Below are 22634 nucleotides of genomic sequence, written 5' to 3'. Positions count from 1 at the left end.
CAGTTGTAGTAGTTGGTTAATGAATTACAAACAAGTCAGTGACTAGAGAGAGAGCAGACTCTTTATCTGATATGTGCCTGTACTTATACTATATGTTCTTTCCAGGAAAATCACACAAATACAGCTCATTATCGTCTAATAATTAAAGTTCTTTGTTAAATTTTTGAAGTCAAAGTGTATATTTGTTTTAATAAAATATATATTTCTCTGTATCTCTTGAGAATTCTTGGTGTGAAGCAAAAGGATTTTTCTTCTGTTGTGTGACAGACATCTGAAGCTGGTGTTTAACACTGGATAAACGTAAATAAACACAGCTGAATTATGTAACAATGGGCAACTAAAAGCTATTTTGCCATATTTGGAATAATCGTGACTGTCTGTGAGAAGTGTGGTGTGTTCTCTCTGTGTCGGCGTGGGTTTCCTCCGGATGACTGTCTGTGAGGAGTGTGGTGTGTTCTCTCTGTGTCGGCGTGGGTTTCCTCCGGGTGACTGTCTGTGAGGAGTGTGGTGTGTTCTCCCTTTGTCTGCGTGGGTTTCCTCCGGGTGACTGTCTGTGAGGAGTGCGGTGTGTTCTCCCTTTGTCTGCGTGGGTTTCCTCTGGGTGACTGTCTGTGAGGAGTGTGGTGTGTTCTCTCTGTGTCTGTGTGGGTTTCCTCCGGGTGACTGTCTGTGAGGAGTGTGGTGTGTTCTCCCTGTGTCTGCATGGGTTTCCTCCGGGTGACTGTCTGTGAGGAGTGTGGTGTGTTCTCTCTGTGTCGGCGTGGGTTTCCTCCGGATGACTGTCTGTGAGGAGTGTGGTGTGTTCTCTCTGTGTCGGCGTGGGTTTCCTCCGGGTGACTGTCTGTGAGGAGTGTGGTGTGTTCTCCCTTTGTCTGCGTGGGTTTCCTCCGGGTGACTGTCTGTGAGGAGTGCGGTGTGTTCTCCCTTTGTCTGCGTGGGTTTCCTCTGGGTGACTGTCTGTGAGGAGTGTGGTGTGTTCTCTCTGTGTCTGTTTCCTCCGGGTGACTGTCTGTGAGGAGTGTGGTGTGTTCTCCCTGTGTCTGCATGGGTTTCCTCCGGGTGACTGTCTGTGAGGAGTGTGGTGTGTTTTCTCTGTGTCTGCATGGGTTTCCTCTGGGTGTTCCGGTTTCCTCCCACGATTCAAAAACACACATTGGTAGGTGGATTGGAGGCTCAAAAGTGTCCGTAGGTGTGAGTGAATGTGTGATGCATGGTGAAGGATTGGCGCCCCCTCCAGGGTGTATTCCCACATTGCGCCCAATGATTCCATGTAGGTTCTGGACCCACCGCGACCCTAAAACAGTTGAATTATGTAACAATGGGCAACTAAAAGCTATTTTGTAATATAGTATTTGGAATAATCGTTAACAATCTTGAGGTACGTTGTGTATAAAATCACAGACGTTTAGATTCTTTTCCTGAAAGAGTTTGTAATAAAATCTACATTTTCAGGTGCCGTGAGGATGTTCATTAAATAAATCCACGAGAAAAGCCAAACACAGATGCAGCAAATCATTGATTAGATATAGATTTGGGTGGTCACTATTAACAAATAAATCTTTACCGTTTTCCTTACAATCAATGACTTTCCATAATATTCCGAATGTTGGATGAAAGTAATGAGATATTAATTCGATTAATTTGCCATGAAAGGTTCACACACTATTGACAAACGCTGTTTAAACGATGAAAATAAAACCGAAACCATGAAAACACACGTAGTTCTAATAGGTTCACTGTGATATTTCAGGTTTCTTTCTCGTCTCCTTTTGACATGAATCAACCACTGCTCAAACAATGAACATTTATTTCCAAAACATTTGAAAGTGACAGCCCTACACAGTCACAGCAGTTCAACTGTTTCTTTTGCATTGACCAGAGATGCACACAGACTCTGAATAAAAAAAAAATGACAAAGTTTGAAGGTAATAGAACTCTGTTTGGACACAAAACAAAGGACAATGATCTCGCAGCTAATGTTAAAGTTGCACCTGATGGAATAACACTGTTTGTGGTTGGAATAAAAGCACGCTAAACTCTTCACACTGAAATTTAAAAAAAAGAAAAGTACTAAAACATAAAATAGTGATTTTGCAGAACATTAATTAAAGACTGAGGTGGATAAGACCATCTGTGAGCAGATTAACTTCATCAGAAACCCAGTGTGGGGTGAGAGTGTGCTGCTGATCGCTATGCTCCAGTGTGGAAGGGCTAAAAGATTTAAAAATGAAGACAGCAACTTACAGCTAATAGTGGCACCCAGAATCACAGACGCACACACTTCAAAACCTTTATGTGTCATGGGCAACACACGACACAACTGCGCTCCCCGTGCTATGCCCCAAATGTGTTCTTTTGCACAAACTGTTGAGACAAAACAAGCTTTACAAAATCCCACTCAAACTAAAGAGACACTGAAACACACTCCTGTCGTTTCTAGTTTAAAATGATACTGTCCTGAGGGAACTTTACAACCTGGTCTCCTTCGTTTAACTACAGACGTCAATAGTAAATGTGCCACAACGCTAAAAGACACTTATTTAACAGAAAAAAATCTAACGTGACGACTGTGGAAATGTCCCGTAGCTGTGCGCTAGTATCTTATCAGGTGAACTGCTCTGTGCAGCATGGTCTTACAATGCAGCTGGGTCTATGAAAGAATGCATATTTCTATCCACGTGTGGAACATGGCAGCAGTGCCCCCTTGTGGTTATGGAGTTTTAATGTCAGCACTACGACGTTTTAGTTTCTCTGGGTTGTGGGAGGCCATCTGGGAAAAATCTCTGAAGATATCGTGATAGGTCTCATCACCTGCAGAAAGAGAGAGAGAGAGAGAGAGGTTCAGTTTATACCACACTCGTATCTGTTCACCACACTGTATTTCTGCACCGCTATCCTCTGGTTAGATAAGAACATGCTGTGATACGTTAATCTGAACACAGTCCACACTTAAACCAGCGCTCGTTTCATTGTTTTTAATCGTGGAAAATCAAGGTTGTTCCCTTTTGTTTTGATGCCTTGCAAAATATTTAAGAGAAAGGATTATTAAAGAAAATGAGCCCATGCGAACACAGACTGATGCAAAACATAGCAACACAGAGAGAAGTGCAGCCGTCAAAACCAGGTTCATTTTATTCATTTCCAGTCAAAATGGAGGCTGGAAATGATCTATTACTGAATTCTGTTCGGAAAATGCAACACGCAGAACATTTCTAAAGACGACATTTTGAAGTTGAGACGTTAAAATAAATGTAGAAAGTCATGTTACAAGGGAATGACAGTTTTAATAAAATGACACGGTGGAACTGCCAAATATTTAGAGCTGTTTAGGCTCTGTGTCACATGCTTAAAAATGAATAACTAGAATGAGTTGCCATTTTGACCAGGAATTCAACAAATGAATGTGGTTTCTGACCGAGACGGTGGACAGTACTCGACACAAACTCTTGATTGATCTCATTACAATGAGCAGAAGTCAATTATAACAAAGACTCTATTTGGTAAATTAAGGATTTATACTCATTTAAATTTGGCCATTTAAAGACATCAATACCTCTCTGAATGTTTAAAACACTGTCTGTGATGTTAGTGTCAGAACAGCATCAGGAATTTGTACCACAGCACTGCAATAACACCTTTACCTTTCTTTTGATTCTCTCCTAAAACACAGGCATGCAGGGGGTGGGGGCAGAGGTGTGGGTAAATGTTGTTAGTCTTACTTTTACACACAAGCTGGTAAGAGACAAGGAAAAGGAAGTGAAGGTAAAGCAGCTTGTCTGATCGATTACCTGTGAAACGCAGTGTAGAAGACACACACACTGCAAGCAGTGGACACACGGCCGTCCATCTCAGGACACACAAAACACACATATACCCATAATCAGCGAAACATACACATACACAGAGACACTGACAGAGACGAGCTGGCATTCTGAAGCTTCTCAGTACACAACCGATGGAAAAGGCATATGACTATTGCTCAACGCGAACATCCGGCACTGAGACAGAGCGAGTGCTAATTAAATATCTGCTGCATTTATCTTCAATTTGGAAAATAGAAAACTCCCATTACATGCTAATGTTTTATGTACCTCCTGAAGGAAATGAGTAATAAAGGACTGTCTGAGAAGAGGCCTAACATTAACCTGTTGTTGTCCTAAACCTTGGGTGATATCAGTAACAAACTGACTGTATTCAACTAAATATTTTACATATTTACACATGACCACGATATTAAATATGCTGTATACTGTACATAACACTGCACAATGGCAGAATAATTCTATACATTATTTTACATAACGCTAGAATAGATTATGATTATTCTGACTCACTGGAGCTTGTGTGAAATGTTTAAACTTAGTTCTATTACATTACACGTCTCCTTTAAACAACCATGTGACCTGAAGTTCAGTCACGCTGTAATGTCTGAAAGCTTTAAAGACACCCCTCATAAATAACGAACTCAGCTACTGTAGTGTGCACAAATTCTGGACAAAGACCACCACAGACACAACTTAGAAAAGGATCAAATGAAGGGGAAGCTCTGAAACGGCTCTGAAAATCAGTACACGACCTCGAGAACGCACTCACTCCTGAATTCCACTCAAACCTTACCGAAGAGTTTTAACATCGAGGCTAAAGCCTTCCCAGAAAAGTAAAAGCTGTTACTACAAAAAGAACATGGATGACAACTCACTATTAATTACGAGGAAACACTGGACACAGACAACAGACCCTGTAATGCACGTGGAATGAGGTTCACTTCTATTCACTTTGCCCTCCCAATGTCCAACCACTAAGGTGGTTCTTGAGTGCCTGAAAGCTTTTCTTGGTCTGACCAATTATATCCCCAGACCCCCCTACACCAGTGCAACCCTCAGAGTGACCTGATTGGGCGAAGCCATCCATCTCTCGCATCTCTTTGTTCATCTTTGCTATTCGGAGGCTGTGAAGAAAATGAGAGAGACATGGATCAGTTTGTTACTCTCTCTATATACATATATATATTACTAATGAGTGTCAGATTAGTCACAGAGAATGTCAATGATTAACCCCTTAGAGCCAGACAAATGTTCCCCAACAAACACCAACGACACAGGTGAGGTAACACCAACAAAATGCTTGGATCTGTTGGTGCATGTTGGGGTCAGTGGGCTCTAGAGTTTACTGTGATGTTCTGGAAAATTGTTTCTTTGTGTGAGCTCTTGGCATCTTTCCCTTTTTTCCTGTGCACTCACAGTGTAACGATATCAGCGTTGGCGCTCTCTACAGCTATGGTGATCGGGTCTTTCTGGTTTATATCCTTTGCGTTGTAGTCTGCCCCTCTCTTCAGGAACAGACACACCAACCTGAACAGAGTCGAACCAGAACACCATAAACAAACAGGTCGAACGAGATGACAATGGTGAATATAAATGTATATCCTCATACATGCATGTGTAAATGCGTACCCTGTGTGTCCCAAAATAGTGGCATGGTGTAAAGGTCCTCTTCCATCAGCGTCCGCCTGGTTTACACTAGCACCGTTTTGCAGCAGGAACTCACAGGCTGCTAGAGAATTCTTCAGAGAGAGAGAGAGAGAGAGACACAGTAAAGAACGCTCAGACCAAGTAGAAATATATAACCATCATTAGTAAATGCTCACTTGCTTTCGAATCAAGTCGGGGCTGAACAAGTCACTGTTTTTATATTAAAATTACAATCTGATGGAAATACAACTTTAATAAACTTTTGTTTTGTGGAAATCTTGGCTTAAAGCTGTCTCCCACACTATCTTCAAGACGAAAGCCAGAAAAATGGATGTGCTGGTGGCCTTTGCCAAAAAATAATTTATTTAAAGACAGTCTTAAAGGGGTCTTAAAGTGAATGCCCCTTTAAGACCCACACTTGTTTCCTTAAGGTAAGCAAACTTTTGAAGGTGGATGGGCCAATATATTTTTGATGATGGACAAATGAGGAATAACATATAATTACATCAACACACACTGCATTTAAGGAGTTTCCTCAAAAGATACACGTTCAGAGACATTTAGAGCTTCTAATGACAGTGAACATATTTACTGACGGTAAACAGACTACTGCGTGAACAGGAAAATAAATACATCAAACTGGCCAACACTGTCAGCACTGTTTCCTGTTACCACACACACACAGGCTGGCTTTCTTTGCTCTACTAACGATGCTGACACCACAAAACACACAAATACCAGTTTTTATGCACACACACACACACAGCTCAGACACACACCACAGTAGCAGCCTGTATGAGCGGTGTTTTGCTGTCCTCGGTTACATTAACCCAGTTGACATCAGCTCCGTGTGCCAGAGCGTCGGCCATGACAGGGAAGTGTTGAAGCGCTGCAGATCGGTAGAGCAGAGCGCCGGGATGAAGTCCGCTTAAATCCTCCTCTTCCTCATCTGCAGACACACACACACACACACACACACACAGCGGTAAGGGTGGGTGTGTGTGGATTAGAAGGCTTCTTGATAACACATCCCAGTGTCTAACATCATATTATTACACAGATTATACAGTAGATCACACTAAGGCTTGCCCGTCTATATGTTACCGTTGAACCCACTAATTCCACCAACAGTCTGTGTTTATTTTTTGCTTTCAACTCAGTTAGCCTGTTTCTGTATGGGATTTTTGAACTACCTGCTCCTACCTCTGCTGCAGCCATGTGTTAATACTCAAATATGTTTATCCCATCTTGTTATTTGGGAGCTACACAACCGTGTGCTGTGTTTATTCCTTGCCAGTTACTGTATGGCCTCTTCCTCTTGAAGGAATTTCAGTTTTCAATTTACAATTAGATAAACAGTGAAGCCAGGGTTGGTTTAATCTGATGACACTACAATTTCATGAGCCTGTGAAGTCTGTATTTCATTATATAACTCTGTGAGTGTGAGGATAGTGTGTATTAGTCATTTTCATAAACAGGAGGAACCAGAGACGCTTCTAGACAAACACAGACAGTATCTTCAGTAATGGTATGTTTGTGGGTGTTTGTATAACCTTTGTGATAGTCAATACTGTTCTTCATTATTTCAGCTGGGGTCAGGCCTGCAAAACACATCACATGACATTCGCTGCTGTTATTTCGCCATGTGGACTGTGACCTGCTCGGGCGTGAGTCCAGGACACGATTAAAGAGTCAAATCTGCATAAAGTTAAGTGGTCAAAAGTCAGGATTGTGTGTGGTGTAAGTGTAACCTGTCAGGCGCGGCAGCGTGGCTCTGCTGGGTTTGGGTTTGAGAGGGGGGCGTGTGCCCTGTTTATCACTCGTGGTTGCTCGGTTTCTGCGTGCGCTAGAGCGACGCAGGGGTGTGCCCCGGGCTGTTTCAGGAAGCTTGTGAATAAATTTCTTCTCCACGTATTTTGAGCGGATCCATGACTCCTTATCTTGCCTAAGACACGGAGACGAAAGTTATTCAGTAACACAGAGCTTCAATAAAACACATGGTGACAACCAAATAGTCATTACTGAACTTTGTTTTTGTTTATAATGAAGTCACAACATGCACGGCTGCCATTTTCATTTTCCCAGCTGTTATCCAGGCATCGAGAACCAGGCATCAGACGACAGATGTCAGTTTGTTCTCACACATGCAGTTTAATAACTAGTATGAATTTAAATGAACGTGAATAAATGATTTTCTGATTCACTGCAGATCTCAACATAAGCAGGATGCATTTCACTTGATCCTAACAGCAGTAACCAACAGTGTTACCTGACATTCCTCTATGATGTGCATGTTGGGAAGAAAGAATAAGGAAGCCCCTGTGAAACCGTAAATGGATTTCGAAAGAATGAGAAGTACAGCGACTCTGAAGCAGTTACAGACAGTGAATAAATGAGTGAAGAATGAGAAGTGATAATCCAGTTTAAGACAAATGTGTCATAGTAAGATGGAGACAGCAGAGGGCAGTATAGAAAGGTAATTAATTAAAGGGGACTTAGTAGGAAAAGAATGTGTGTATATGCACATAAATTGAGGATGTGGAGCCTACCAACCCACACACACTAAACAGGACGGGACTGCCCAAAAAACATTATACAAAATGTGTCATTCTGATTTTGCTCCACTTCTTACATCAAGTGCAGACACTTTACACTTATTCCCACCCCAAAGCACTGGACCAGCATTTACGTGAGAGCACGAGACAAGATAAACAGAGCAAAATGGACACAATGAGGGTGGACATACGAATTAATACAAAAATGTACACGGCAAAGAAAACGAGACGAGAAATTCTGTACGTCGTTTCTCAATGCTGCGCACATATGTTGGAGTAAACAGTGGCTTATCACTATTGAAAAGAACAGGCACTGAATGACTGTTTACACAGGGGTTGAACGCTGCTGTGCTGTTTGGTCTTTGTGGTATTTTGGCAAGACCCCAGAGAACTGAGTTAACTTGTGGAAAAAGGCTATAAAGATGTCTCCTTTAATAAAAGCCCACATCTTGATGAAAGCACTTATTCGCAGAAGCACATTCATTTACATTTGTGTGTCAAAGTTATATTTTATAACATTATTCTTACCTAGGACTGGAAGGGTGAGGTTTCTTTATTGTTATCTCATCGATACGTGCCTCATATATCCGGTTAATAGCAGTGTTTCCTAACTCACACATGAGCTAAAGAATGAGAGAGATGAAGAAATGAGAGAGTCGAGAGGAGGAGGGAGAGTGAGAGAAAAAAATATCACTATCTGCTTAATAACAGAGGTAAACAATATTACCACGATTTAAATGTATGTGTTTATATAAGTGTTAAAGCACCAATTCTAAACATTACACCGCCTTACACTCAACACGCTGCTGGGAAATTAACAATAACAAAATGTGTGCTAATGAGAACACACTGTGGAATACAGCAGCTGGTACCCTGTGTTTTCGTGGCTTAAAAATTTAAGTCAAATACCTGAAGAGTGTGAGATATGCTTGAGACTCAACCTACAAACCTACTCTACTAGCAGTCCTGTTTAAAACTGAGAGAATTCATATCTCCACTTTTATTCAGAACCACTGAAAACATGGATAGATAAATATTTGCATTAAAAAAGGCATTAATTTGTATAACGTACTCCTACATTCATAAGAATGGAACTGAGAATTGAGAATTGGCTTCTATTAAAGGAGAAGCAGAAGCAGCTAAATAATTAAACAGGTGGTGTGTGTGTGTGTGTGTGTGTGAGAGACTAAATGGAGGCTGGTTAAGGAGACTATAGTTAATCTTTATCAAAAGTGTCTGTTAAGCCTTTAATGTCTTTAACGTCAAATGTGTTTTTTTCAAAAAATAAAAATAATAATATTAATAATAATAATAATTGTATTTATTTGGGCTGTTAATATGAGGTTGTAAAACAGAGAAAAAACCTGAATGATAACATAAATAAATATTACAACTTAACATTTTTGGCAAACAATAACATTATAATCTCATCCCAAGACTCTAACTGGACTCTTACTTTGATGAGTTCTGGTTCCCAGGAGTCCAATGTTAGCGAGCGTACTTTAGAAAAGTGAACACCCAGACTTCTACACGGACCAAAAAGAGAAGCGTTACAGCAACACAGTTGTAAATCTCAGACGTCTCAGATGTGAAAAATGTGACAAGAGGAACTGTTCATACAGTGAGTGAAGCAAGCAATAATCATTCAGTATCTTTATGTTTGAAAATTAGAATTTAAATATTACTGTGCGTTACGCAACTGACAATTATTAACACCACAGTGAAAAACAGCCAAGTTTTATCCTCTTTACCTGTGTATTCCAGAGCAGGTGATGCAGAGTGTTATGCCCAGGTTAATGGAAGCCCAGTCTGGTCCTGGTTCTCCACAGTCACAGCAGTGTCCGTTTCCTGGGATGGCTTGCACCTCCTCCAGAGCCTTACAGCATGAATTCTGCTGTTCTCCAATAGCCAGGGTACCACTGCCCATTGACACTGAGCTACAGCGCTCTCTCTGATACACACACACACACAAACAAAATCATGAGCCAACGATGATCTCATTTATTAAAGAAATAAAAAAGCCAACCCAAACACAACCCGTCCCCATGTGAAAAAAATGACTGCCTCCTAAACCTAATAACTGTTGGTGCCACACTAATAACTGGTGGTGGACAACAACTGCAATCAAGGTTTTGCGATCACTGGCAATGAGTATTTCTCTTCTCTGTGGAGGAATTTTGGCCCACTCTTCTTCTTTTTGGCCACAGCATCTGAATCTGATTGAAGCCTGAGGTTTGACCAGGCCACTCAGCCTTTCAGAGGTGGACTTGCTTTAATTCTTTGGCCTATTCTAATCAAGGTCCGATGGCTTCAGTTCGACAGCCTGTTATTCTCCTTTAGAGAGCGGAATTCATGTTTCCACCAATTACAGCAAGACGATAAACAACATTTTAATTTCAGAACAAAAAATTAAGAGCAGGACACCATTCTTAAATTTCAAGTCCATCTCTTAAGTTATACATGAAAAAGGATCCAAAGATAAATGATCTCTTCTTAACCTAAATGTAGGTGATCAGATTCTATTCAGATTTCCTTATTTACTTGTTTGTTTCAGAGCTATACATTTATGCTGAACAGTAATGGAATATGCACTACAACCCTTAACTCCACCAATGAACATAACGCAAACTGCAGCGCTAAAATAGACTTTGCCTCATTCTCTAAATATTGCTGTTATTTACTTTAACTTCCAATAACTGCCTTTAGTTCCTCAGCCTCCACATTTTGCATTTCCCTTTGTCTCTAAATACTGCTATTAATCATGTGATAAACTTCAAAGTACAGTGTGTCATAGCCTTTTGTATGTTTTACAGATTTAAAAGGCTTAGGCCTAGGGTCGGTTTTGGCATCTTCTAGCCTAACCCTGTGAATCATCATTTTATCCTCTGTCCCGTAGCCTGTCTGCACCTCTAAGGTGATTAACGTTTCGTTTCATATTAAGAGTTCAAGCAGGTGTTCTGTGATACTTTGCTGTGGCTTCACTTGTCAGACCACAAACGGTGACTCATTCTTTATTCCATACTGATTCCCAAAGGATGTGGAGCTATTGCAGAGGGATGCAGCAAGGCAAATAAACGAGGCATGTTTGAGCACTGTTCGCACAGTGTGCTTTTTCTCTATAAAACGGGAGCTCTGCAGAAAATGGTTCTGAGCCACTGTTGATTTTTCACATCAGTTAAAAACTGATGCTTGCTTAGCCTTGTCTTCAAAAATAACCTGCTTTTCCATAATCAGCTCTCTGGCTTCCGTCTTAATCCACAAATTTACAACATGAACCTTGCGTTAACATTCAATAATGCACCGATCATTGGGTAATAGTTGAGGTAAATGTAGGAATGTCTAAGCCGTTATAAATGACAAAACTGAGGCCAAAAATATAAAATTAGAACAAATTATCACAGTGTTATTAAAGATGTACGCAGAACTCTAAACAGAAAAAAATAATATACAGTCACATACTGATCAGATTCACCTTCTCTGCTGAAATACAGACTTCTAAATGTAAAAAACAAACAACTGTACAATTAGTGAGGGATCAGCCTATCGGCCTCTGTAGAAATCTGATGTGTTTGTGTCTATTGACGAATGTTAAAACATAAATATGAGTTTAGAAGCTGCAGCTACATAAACATTGATTAGTACTGTGTAAAAATATAGCATTCCTTTTTAAGCAATAACCCTCAGATCTGAATCTGATATCATTGGTGCATCCCTATTACTTTAATATCAGACTCCATCTTGGATTCTAACATTTAAAAAAAACATTTTTTCACAGGGTTCTGTATTCACTAGTTTTGTTAAGATGTGTTTTCAATTCTCAAGAGCTATGTCAGTGATAAGAAATCACGGAGACCCACAGGCTTAGGTGTATGTTGGCATGTGACGTGTGTGTGTGTCTTACAGGACTGTGTGTGTCTTCTCTCCTTTCTTGAAATGCTGAGGCAATGCTGTTCTGAACGGCACTCATCCAGCCTTGCTGCTGTCGCTCTGAATCTGCCTGCAACAAACAGCTCCTACACACACACACACACACTTTAGTATCATATGTTTAGATTGTTATTTTCCTTTTTCAGAGCATGTGAAGCCTTTCCCCCACAACAAAAAAAAAAACACTTGGTACTTCACAAAAGTCTTGACAGGAAAATTTTTTTGCACATTATTACACACACATGCAATTTGTCCCTCATTGCCTCACTCACTTGGAGGGAGAGACGACCTCGAAGCAGAATCTTCTGTCCTGTTCAGCACAGGGCTTCACTGTGCAGAGCCTCAAGTCTTCCACCACCACCGTTGGCTGCTCCTAGAACAGAGGGAGACAATGAATTCTTGTGTTGTGTGAGTGAGTGATCTACGGTTTTGAAATTGAGACACTTACTTTGTATTTCTTTTGATATACAAGCTGGTTTTTCTGTATGGAAAACCACCGTCTGCAACACACACACACACACACACACACACTTAGTGCAACCAAAAAAACCACAGTGTTTTCCAGACTCTCCTGTGACATCTGTGTGTTGCAGGCATCAAAGTTTATGTTTAAAAAATATAATCAAAGTTGTCCTCAAATGTCCAGAAATATTGCAAATAAAATATATTTAAAAGAGCTGCCATTTAAAATGATCATGAATGGGATAGAGGGGTAGTTAACAAATAAAACAAGAACAGAGCCATAGAGGGAGAAGCAGACAGAGAGAGAGGGATGTGTGGCACCTGCTCCATGTTTTGAAGGCATTACTGGCTCTCTTGTAAAGGTAGCCCTCCATGACAATGCCACTCGGTGCATCAGGACTGAAGTCCATGATCAAGTCGTCATAGGATATGTCCTGATAATGAAATCACAAATATTTAAGAGAGATTTATATAAACAGCGGAGAATACAGGACCTGGTCTGTGGGATTGTGATTACAGGGATAAGTGTATCACCTTCTTTTTGATAGCAGCATGTCTCTGTTCCATGTCCCTTTTTTCTCTAGCAGAGTTCAGAACGAGCTGAGTGTGCTGTGAGAGGGAGAGATGCTCATTTTAATCTAGCAGCATATTATAGTTCTGTTACATATAAATATTTAATTCAATTATTTACAAGACAAATATATACTTACATCTGTATTATTTTTACCTTATGATCTAAATATTGCTTTTATATTTACCTCAGCTTTAAATACCTCTAGCTTTTATTTTGCCCACTGTCTCTACACATTGCTTTTATTTTTCCTCCTCCATCATATTTCCTTCTGTAAATTGGTATTATTTCTATCTCTTGTTCCCCCTCACTCTCTATATATTACTGTTATTCATGGCACTTAGCACTTAAACCTTTGCCACACTACATTTTTAAAAAATCTTTCTCACTCTAAAATTGTTTTATAGAAACAGGAAGCAGGAAATGTTGGCACTAGATCAATATCCTGTCCATCAGTCCTAAATGTAGGTTGATGAGTTTATCTGAGCTTAATTTGTCTACCCCCTTAAAATCTCTCTCTCTCTCTCTTTCCCCTTCTCTCTCTCTCTCTCTCTCTCTCTCTTTCCCCTTCTCTCTCTCTCTCTCTCTCTCTCTCTTTCTCTTTCCCCTTCTTCTCTCTCTTTCTCTTTCCCCTTCTTCTCTCTCTCTTTCCCCTTCTTCTCTCTCTCTCTCTTTCTCTTTCCCCTTCTTCTCTCTCCCCCCCCTTCTTCTCTCTCTCTCTCTCTCTCTCCCCCCCTTCTTCTCTCTCTCTCTCTCTCTCTCTCTCCCCCCTTCTTCTCTCTCTCTTTCTTTCCCCTTCTTCTCTCTCTTTCTTTCCCCTTCTTCTCTCTCTCTTTCTTTCCCCTTCTCTCTCTCTCTCTTTCTTTCCCCTTCTCTCTCTCTCTCTCTCTTTCCCCTTCTCTCTCTCTCTCTCTTTCCCCTTCTCTCTCTCTCTCTCTTTCCCCTTCTCTCTCTCTCTCTCTTTCCCCTTCTCTCTCTCTCTCTCTTTCCCCTTCTCTCTCTCTTTCCCCTTCTCTCTCTCTCTCTCTTTCCCCTTCTCTCTCTCTCTCTTTCCCCTTCTCTCTCTCTCTCTTTCCCCTTCTCTCTCTCTCTCTTTCCCCTTCTTCTCTCGCTCTCTCTCTCTCTCTCTCATACTTCAGCATTTCTTCAGTATCCTGTTGTACACAAAAATATTAACATTCCTGGTCAAATTACACTTTCTCTGTTTAACATTCTGGAAAAAATTAAACAGAATACAATAAGCACAGAACAGCCTGTTTGTGCTGGCGACATTGTTTATGCCCATCCCTCCCACCACAATGTTTTAAAGGAGCAGTAAGTCATTTTCTGTGCACAGCCGGCCCTGTTTGAGTGACCCACTCAGTAAAATCAGGGCCCGATTCTTCATCTCATCTCATCTGTGATCACTGTCATTAATAATAAAAAAGACGTAATGCTACTTTAAAGTCTGAAAACAACAGCAACAGTAAGACGTTGTGACCAAGCATTTCACCAATGAGATCAAATCTTTTGTGTAACTCTGTAAAGATGAAAACATATTTCTCTTCCCTTCACCTTAAACATTCTATAATATTTAAAAACTCATTTTCACTATTGTTCTCCGAGCTCCCAGTCAAATGAGATGTTTTTAATTCCATCTGTATCTGAGATCAACCATTTTGGTATAATCCTTTAACTCAGTCTGTCAACATTTCCTGTGCATGCAGGAAGTTTTGTAGCAGGTTTTGTGGCTTTCACAGGCCAGTAGTAGGTGACTGTGTTTCCTGTTTCAAACGGCTCACTCACTAGATAACCATAGCTAAAAACTTATAGAAACGCTGTGTCCGTCCAGACGGCCTGAAACTAAAAGGTTAATGTAGAATTCTATATGAACACAACACTTTTCTAACACATATGAAGAGTAAGATATTTGAAATCATGTTTAAAACAAGAAAATGTAGTTCTTTCATGTGGTTCATAATGTTATGCAATGCCTTTTAAAAAAAACTGCATGAAACGATGAGGTATTTGTTGAATTAAACACTGATACGGCAAAAACCCAAGAACACACACACACACACACGATAAGGAGTATGATGTGCACCGTTTCCTGTTGCTGCGTTAACGCTTGTAAATTCCTGACATACGAGTTTCCTGGGGTTTGTCCCTGAGCCATTTATATTCCTTAGAAATCTGAGGAAGAAACCAGTGAGTGCTTCTTACATTTCCCCGTCTGCACAATAGCAAATTAAACCTTTTCTAAGACCTGTGTGAGCGTGCCGTTTCCCTCCTTTTATTTCTGTCCATTGTTGTATCCTTTCTATTGAGGCCAATTTCACTTGCTCTCACCTCATCACTGAGCTGTCTGCGGTACTCTTCAAGTTCTGAGAGGGACTGGTGGCCTTGCTGGAAGAACAGAGCCTGGGCCTCCATCATAGAGAGCATCTGTGACACACACACACACACACACACACACATCAAACGGAACCTTTTTTTCTTTGCCAGTTTTGGTTCCTTTTTTATAAATGATTACATTAGGGATTATTACATAAAAACATACCGCCATCAGTATTTCAGTCTTCTTCTTGGACTCAATAACATTGATCTAGTTTGTGGAGAGGGAGAGAAAGAAAAAAAGAAAAGAATCAGAGACAGAGGAAAAATTAAAAGACAAAATAAAGCTCTCTTTGGTAAGAATGTTTGTGGCGGCTGGTCTTATGGTATTTTTAACTTGTTGCATGCAGCCAGAGGCAGCTTCAGCTGATACCCCAGTCCAGTCAGTTCTGAGACACTTCTAACATGCCTTTAATGCACAGCCATGTGTAAAATCATCAACATAGAGCGGCAATTGCATGTGTGTTTAATTGCTTGTTGGTGCATGTACGTGTGTGTGTGTGTGTGTGTGTGCATTTATACCTGGAGTACGTAGTCCAAGGCCTCTGATCTAAAACCTCTGCGGGCATTAAGGAGGGCCTGGCTGGCATCATCCACCTCATGCTGTTTTCCCCGAGGAGCCTGAGCATTCCTTGCCAATGCTCCATCCAGAGTCTCACTACTGCGCTCAAACTCCTTGCGTACGTCTTTAAAGCGCTTCACATCCCTGAGACAAATCAATTTCCAGGGAGAGAAGAACATTAGGCTGATCTTGTCTTATTTATATTTATATATTTGATATATTACAACGACCTCTTGGTTATTGCACCTCATTCTGAGAGCACTTCATTTAACTTGAATACAAACGTAGGCTCTAGGCAACATTCAGCAATGTTTACAGACGACATCAAGCTTATAAAATAATCTTTAATAACAACTTCTTTTAGGATGTGGGCCTTTTAAATGTATTATTACAGAACTTCCCCTCTGATAAAAACATCCTCGGCCAACAGAAGCTGGACTGTAAAACGAACAACAACACATACAGTACAAAATGGTATGAGGGTACTCACTCCTTCACAAAACTCTGCAGTTTTAATTTCACTGACTTGTGTGTGGATTCTATGAGCTCCTGAAAATGCAAGCAAATGTGAAGAACTATCCTGGGCTGGGGTGACAATATACGTGTGGTTACCATGAGAAACAATGAGAAGGATTGACGTGTGGTGTCTAGGCCTACCTCCTGAGTACCGAGGATGATGGACAGTTTCTTGGAGAACTTCTCTAAACAATCCTGAATAAGAGAAACCAGGCAAAGAGGAATGTCACTGAACTATTCTACATTCTCACAGCTAACAGACTGCTCAGACATGGGGTCTTAACAGTAACGGTGTCATTATTATTAGAGTTCCTCTTCATATTAATATGTTTAAAGTGATCACATCCTAATATTCACTTGTGGGTTAGACTTTGTGGCTAGATGCATCTCAGCTGTCATGTGATGCCTTGTATAAATGATGGTGGCTGCATATTAATCGGTTGCTAGATGTGATTAATACATATTCATGCTGTGTCTCAGAGATGCAGTCACCAAAGAATAATGCTTAACTTTAAATTGTAATAATTCTAGTCAGAAATAACGTACAACAGACTATTGATTATGAAATGGCTTAGCAGCTCACCCCTACAGTCCTGTCTTTAGAACAGTGGTGTCCCAGTTCCCTGAGCCCATTCACAAAGCTCTTACTATTCTGGCAGTACATACGCCCCGCTTCAAGCATGGAGTTACACTGCTTCACCAACTGTACACAGACAGGTACACGCAGACACACATGAACAGAGAAACAAACAGAAACAAGCCTAAAAAATTCCTAACCTTATTTATCAGTCGTTCTTTGTGAACATGTGACACCAACAACACCTTTGCACAAGTCACAAAGAGGAAGTGCGGGAACCCTGTTCATCTTTACTGAGGTCAGAATTGAGACTATATCGTGGACCGTTGAACGGGAATTGGACTGAAGTAGGTAAAAGCCATTGATTTGGTAATTCCTCTTTCCAGTTCCTCCATTTAAAAGCCAGAATACTACTTCTCTTCATTAAGCTCTCCCAGTGGGAGCTATGAGAATAAAATAGGGGAACAACGGTACTTCATGAAAAATAAGAGCAACTATGAATCATAGGGAAAATGTGTAGTTGATATGAACTCGATGTCATTCTTTTAAAAGAAAAACAAGGAGCAGGAGCGGCACCTGAGCCAAATATCGTTCGTACCAGGACTGGTTTAACACAAGAACTTTGAGTTGTGTTTGAAAGTGATGTCCTATGGTTGGACATTACTTTGGAAGCTCCTCTCTCATAAACTTATGGGGAGAGTGAAATTTGTTAGACGTTCCTTTATCAAACGGCATAAATATAAGTTAATAAAACTGACTAATACAAGCTTAAATATAGCTGACATATTTAGAAAAATCAGTATTTGTTAAAGCTTTAGTTTTGTCTTTCTTTCTGACCTTCTCAAGGCGTGTCTCCAGTTCATTCACATCAATCTCCACATCCTCGATGGCTGCCCTGTTGACAGAAAACAGTTGTATGGTTAGGGTTCTCGCGGGTGTCCAGATGTTCGTCTTGAAGGCTGTTATGGGCTGGTCATTTTTTGCTTATTTTCCTCGCTCACCTCAGCAGGTTTAGTGTAAATCAACAAAGCCACCCTCGCTGCGGCCCTCCGTTCTATGACGGTTTGCATTTTAAGATCATTTCCAGGGATCGTACTATTATTAAGGCTTTGCTAGTTAAAAGAATATATCTATTTTACCATTTAAACTATTGTATACATTGGTATGCTACATCTATAGAAGGAAAAAGAATACAATCATAAATAAATATTATAATAAATAAATCAATGTTGTCATCAAGTGCTTGATTAATAAAACGGCTTGGTGTTTTTCTTTATTTCCCCATTTCTATATGTATTTATTTCAGTGTTTCTGAGAGGGCAGTCCTACACTCCTCACTCCAATGGTGTCTTCACACCTATAGCTTGGTTGCTCTGGTCAGATTCAGTTCACGAGATTAAATACTTGGAGCGTTTAGTTTGTTTTCACACAGTGATAAATCAAAGCGCACCTAAAGGCATCACAAGAAAAACCACGTGAGAACGTTCTCTTCACTTATTGGTCATTCCATACGTGAAGAAGCTGTTGTGTCGTGGAGTCGTGTTTAATGCAAAGCACACCTGGCTACAAGGTGAACCTGAGGAGTTCACCTGATATTTAGGTCGGATCAAGACCCGATCAATTTCTCACCACAAACACACTGCTCCAGAGTTCGTTTGGGCCCGGACCGCCACCACCGCCTCTTAAGGGTCTCGGTGCAGGTGTTTCGGTCCGCACCCAAGTGTGATTACTGCGTTCACACCTGCACAAATGAACCGCACCAAAGGCGTAAATGAACCAGAGTCCGATTTAAAAGGACTCCAGATCGCAGGTGTGGAAACGCCCTAAGGCAGGACTTGTCTACTTCACAAACCAGTAAACAGCTCAGTGGCCCTTGCGTCCAGACGGTATCATTGACAGAATGGGTATCACACAAGAGAGACATGCAAAAATACAGCAGCTGTATTAAACAGAGTAACAACACTAGGCATGCTTTTAGTTTTGTTGCATATATTAGAAGGAATCATGCTGCTGTGCATGTGTCGTGTCCATATCCCCCTCAAAAACACAGAAACATAGAAATAAATAGACACTAACATTTAGGTCATTTTGCTGCTTTTTTTTTTATTAATGTACTTTTTGGTGTTCAACCTAGGCTTGATCTTTCGGAATCCAACCTACACTTTTTTTGTAGATATGACTGGAGGATGGTTGCTATGTTTGGGTTTCTATGGGCAACTTTGTATGTGTCTGAGTGAGTAACAAAAGCCTGTCATCTGTCTTGTGCTTGTGTTTTTGAGAGTGAGATGCATGCGCACTGACAATGAACAGATCTTGTGGCTTCCGCTAGCTCTCTGAGCAGACAGAGAGAGAGAGAGAGAGAGAGAGAGAGAGAGAGAGAGAGAGAGAAGAAAAAGAACTGATGATGGAAAGAAGCCTGTTGAACAAGAAAATTGTTTTGTTTTGTTTTGTTGTTCTTTTAAGAAGTGAAAAAAAACCTCACTTTCTTGTGTGTGGAATATAGAATTAACTACAGAAACATTTTGAAACTGGTGAGGAAATAAATACAGGGCAAATGTACAACAGAAAGAGTATTTCTGCAGTGAGAACACTGTCATTCGTGTAAAAATGACCCAACTGCAGGACAATTTCAGCATAAAAGCTATATCTGCTGTGAGTAACTGAGTGTGTGCTTCTGACAGCCTTAACATTTCCGTAGTGATCCACCCCTGAATACACACTTCCTGTCTCATGTTTATCATGTTGGTATCGCCTCACTTCCTGACTTTGCTGCCCCCCCCCCTCCTTCAATCGCACCGCACTGTTGCTTAGTAACGGGAGGCAGCAGTGAAGGGTGATCTGGACCTGGACTGTGCTCATAAGAGAGACAGCTTTTTCCACTTTCCTTTTTTTCCCCTGAATCACTGTCCACATTATCTCATTCTCTCATGACTCTCTGGCTATAAACAACAGGGTGTTTCTGTCACAAAACTACAAAAGGCAGGGTGCTCTCACACATGTATCTAACACAACTGCACACACACACAGGGACGTACGAAGCAGCCGTGCGTCTGTTTGGGGAGGGAGCATACATACACGTAGCTAAGTGTATATTTCTAGTCCGTGGCCTAGTTCTGTAACCCACTCCACCCCCCTCCCACCACACGTTCTATCTGCGTCTGAACTGCTACGTACCGTCTTGAGAACAGACTCAAACTTTCCACCCTGTTAGTCCACAAGGCAAAAGAAAGCGTGTACGCGAGAAACAGAGAAGGCAAAACCAACATTGCAATAGATAGAAAAAAAAATACAAATAAATAAATAAATACATAGAAATCAGATGCAAATGTCAGTCATTTATTTTCGCCAGACACACAGCCGCGCCCAGAACACCAACCCACTATTAGATCTTTCCAGTCGGATAAAAATCCCTCCCTCTTTCACAACCTATAATTTGACCAAGAAGGGTGAACAAATCTGCTTCGACTTTTCTGTAAACTTTTACTCTCAGAAGGAAAGTGTTTCCTTAGTCAACAACGAAAGAGCTTCAGCACATTTTTTAAACCAACATTAAAGTCTTCCCTCAATAAAAAACAACACTATTTAAGTGAAAATCCACAGAACTTTTTCAGCGGCATCACTTTACTGAAGAAAACAGAACTAGGTTCAGTCTGACGTCAAGTTTCCCCCAGTACAGAAAAGTGGTGGTGATTTGTCTAAAAGTTATTTCACAAATACACACACACACACACACACACTGATTTCCAGAAATCAGATTTTACCCTCATCATTCAGTTCAACAGACGTAGGCCATAGTTTCATTAGACAAAGGTGGAGTGTAAATGGCTACAGACATCAGAAAACATGCTTCCTACAGCCACCCCTCTATAAAACAGTGTCGTATGAAGTTGTCAAGCTCTTCTGAATGGTTGTGCTCACACCTCAACGAATAAGTAACACAAAATCTATTTTAAAATGAGGGGAATTCCGCTCTGAACTGTCAAGAATTTAGGCTGAACCCTTCCACTCCTTCCCTGTCAACAGAGCCGATTCACTCCCTGTGTTCAGGATCCCATTCATTCCATCCATTCCTCAGACACACGCACTATTTCCAGCTGGAGTCAGCGAAACTTCAACACTCTGAGGCTGTTTGGGGCCAAAGGAGTCTTTCCACTGCTAAAATGCACCAGTATTTCAAGCAGCTGCAGTAATCCTCTGTTCAGGTCAAGGTCTGAATGTGTAATTAGGGTTCTGAGAATGAGAATCGGTCTAAGGCTGAAGTAACCGCTTATTACTGCAGGGCGCAGTGATCTAAACAGCTGTTTTAAAAGCTGATGGTTTAGGAAACTTACCTGAACCTGGGGGAGTCTTTCAGGCACTCTTCGAAGTCCAGTTTCACCGTCATTTTGTCATTGGAGGTGTACAATGTCTGCGGATGATTATGTTGTTAGTCCTTCTTGACTGTGCTTCTAAACAGAGTCCAAACCTTTGGTCTTCATCGCCGCAGTGAATCAGATAACACCCTAGCGCCTACAGCCTCAGGAGAGAAGCTCATACTCTCAGAAATGTTCGCCGAAATTTGTTTCTCGTCCTGGCTATGGCTTCCGACTTAAATTAATTAAAACCTCGGCATATATACACTTTTAAAAATCAATAAATAACAGGACATTACGCTAAGGGGACTTGTTCCAGCGGCACCACAGCGTGTTCTCCCTCTTCTTCCTTAAAACAGCGTCAGTTCGTCAGTCCAACGCCCCGCCTCCCGCTCAAAGCTAAGTTATTAACATTTACCTCACATATGTGCGGCCTGTTTCATAAAACTAACCCCCGCAGAGGTAGGGCAGGTTCCTCTGAGAGTTAATTTCTGACACCGGACTCGCGCTTCTCTTTCCTGTGTCTTGTGCCCGAGCCGTTGATATTGTGTTTTGTTTACCACCCGTTTTCTTTCAAAAACCAAGCCCGCCCCCCTGCTCAGGGATTGGCTAACAGCGCACCACACGGTCAGCAGGATTGGTTGCAGTGAAGTTAAAGGCGGGAATTGTCTAAATATAGGTGGAAAAACACAACTCGCACATTAGCTTGTTTCCGGGTGCTCTACCTGAAACATCGGAAACATATAACTGCGTCTCACGAAGTAAACAGTTTCCTTTTTATGCTAGAGATCACGCAGATAAGCTAGCCTGTAAACACCAGGCCCTTACGCAGGGATCCACTAGAAGGGGAAAGCTAATGAACAATTTTAAACGTGCTTTACAAAGTCAGTGAAACTTCATCAAGCACAAAAATAAAGAATTTGCACAGTTATTGTGCAGCTTAAGGAGTCCCAGAATTGCTGGGGTTCTGATATGCTAATTAGCTTCTGCGGTATTATGAGTGATTGTTGCTTAGCAGTCACATGATATTCCAGGTGATTACTAGAGTGTCGCTATGTGGTAGCTGTGTTTTCTTCTGGTTGCTAAGGTGCTGATAGGTGCTTTTTGGTCTAGGTTGTGCTTCGGTATTTATAGCAGTTCAGATATATTCAAGGTTGCTGGGGGCTTTTTAAAGAGTAAATGTATTTGTGGCATATTAAAGTTCCCCTCTAACACATAAAAACGGATCTCTGCTCATCAGTATTATATACATACATTTATTTATAATA

At 41.0% G+C, this 22634-nt stretch overlaps 1 protein-coding gene across 1 annotated transcript; it reads right to left on the bottom strand.

Annotated features, from left to right (window-relative positions):
• Positions 1-1755: 1755 nt before the first annotated feature.
• acap1 (ArfGAP with coiled-coil, ankyrin repeat and PH domains 1) lies at positions 1756-21919 on the bottom strand. Its single transcript, XM_066680671.1, has 23 exons — positions 21346-21919; positions 17852-17909; positions 17021-17140; positions 16579-16632; positions 16412-16470; positions 15882-16065; positions 15526-15570; positions 15315-15410; positions 12950-13024; positions 12737-12849; positions 12402-12453; positions 12226-12326; positions 11928-12039; positions 9778-9977; positions 9483-9552; positions 8555-8649; positions 7223-7416; positions 7025-7072; positions 6251-6420; positions 5454-5563; positions 5241-5351; positions 4890-4948; positions 1756-2811 (listed from the first exon to the last, which is right to left on the bottom strand). Exons 1-23 carry the CDS (start codon positions 21396-21398, stop codon positions 2711-2713), a joined length of 2280 nt encoding a protein of 759 aa, XP_066536768.1. The 5' UTR covers positions 21399-21919; the 3' UTR covers positions 1756-2710.
• Positions 21920-22634: the final 715 nt, after the last annotated feature.

The sequence above is a fragment of the Hoplias malabaricus genome, chromosome 9, assembly GCF_029633855.1.
Source record: "Hoplias malabaricus isolate fHopMal1 chromosome 9, fHopMal1.hap1, whole genome shotgun sequence".
Classification (NCBI taxonomy): Eukaryota; Metazoa; Chordata; class Actinopteri; order Characiformes; family Erythrinidae; genus Hoplias; species Hoplias malabaricus.
Note: the sequence above shows the minus strand (reverse complement) of the source record. Positions and strands in the feature narration are given on the sequence as shown.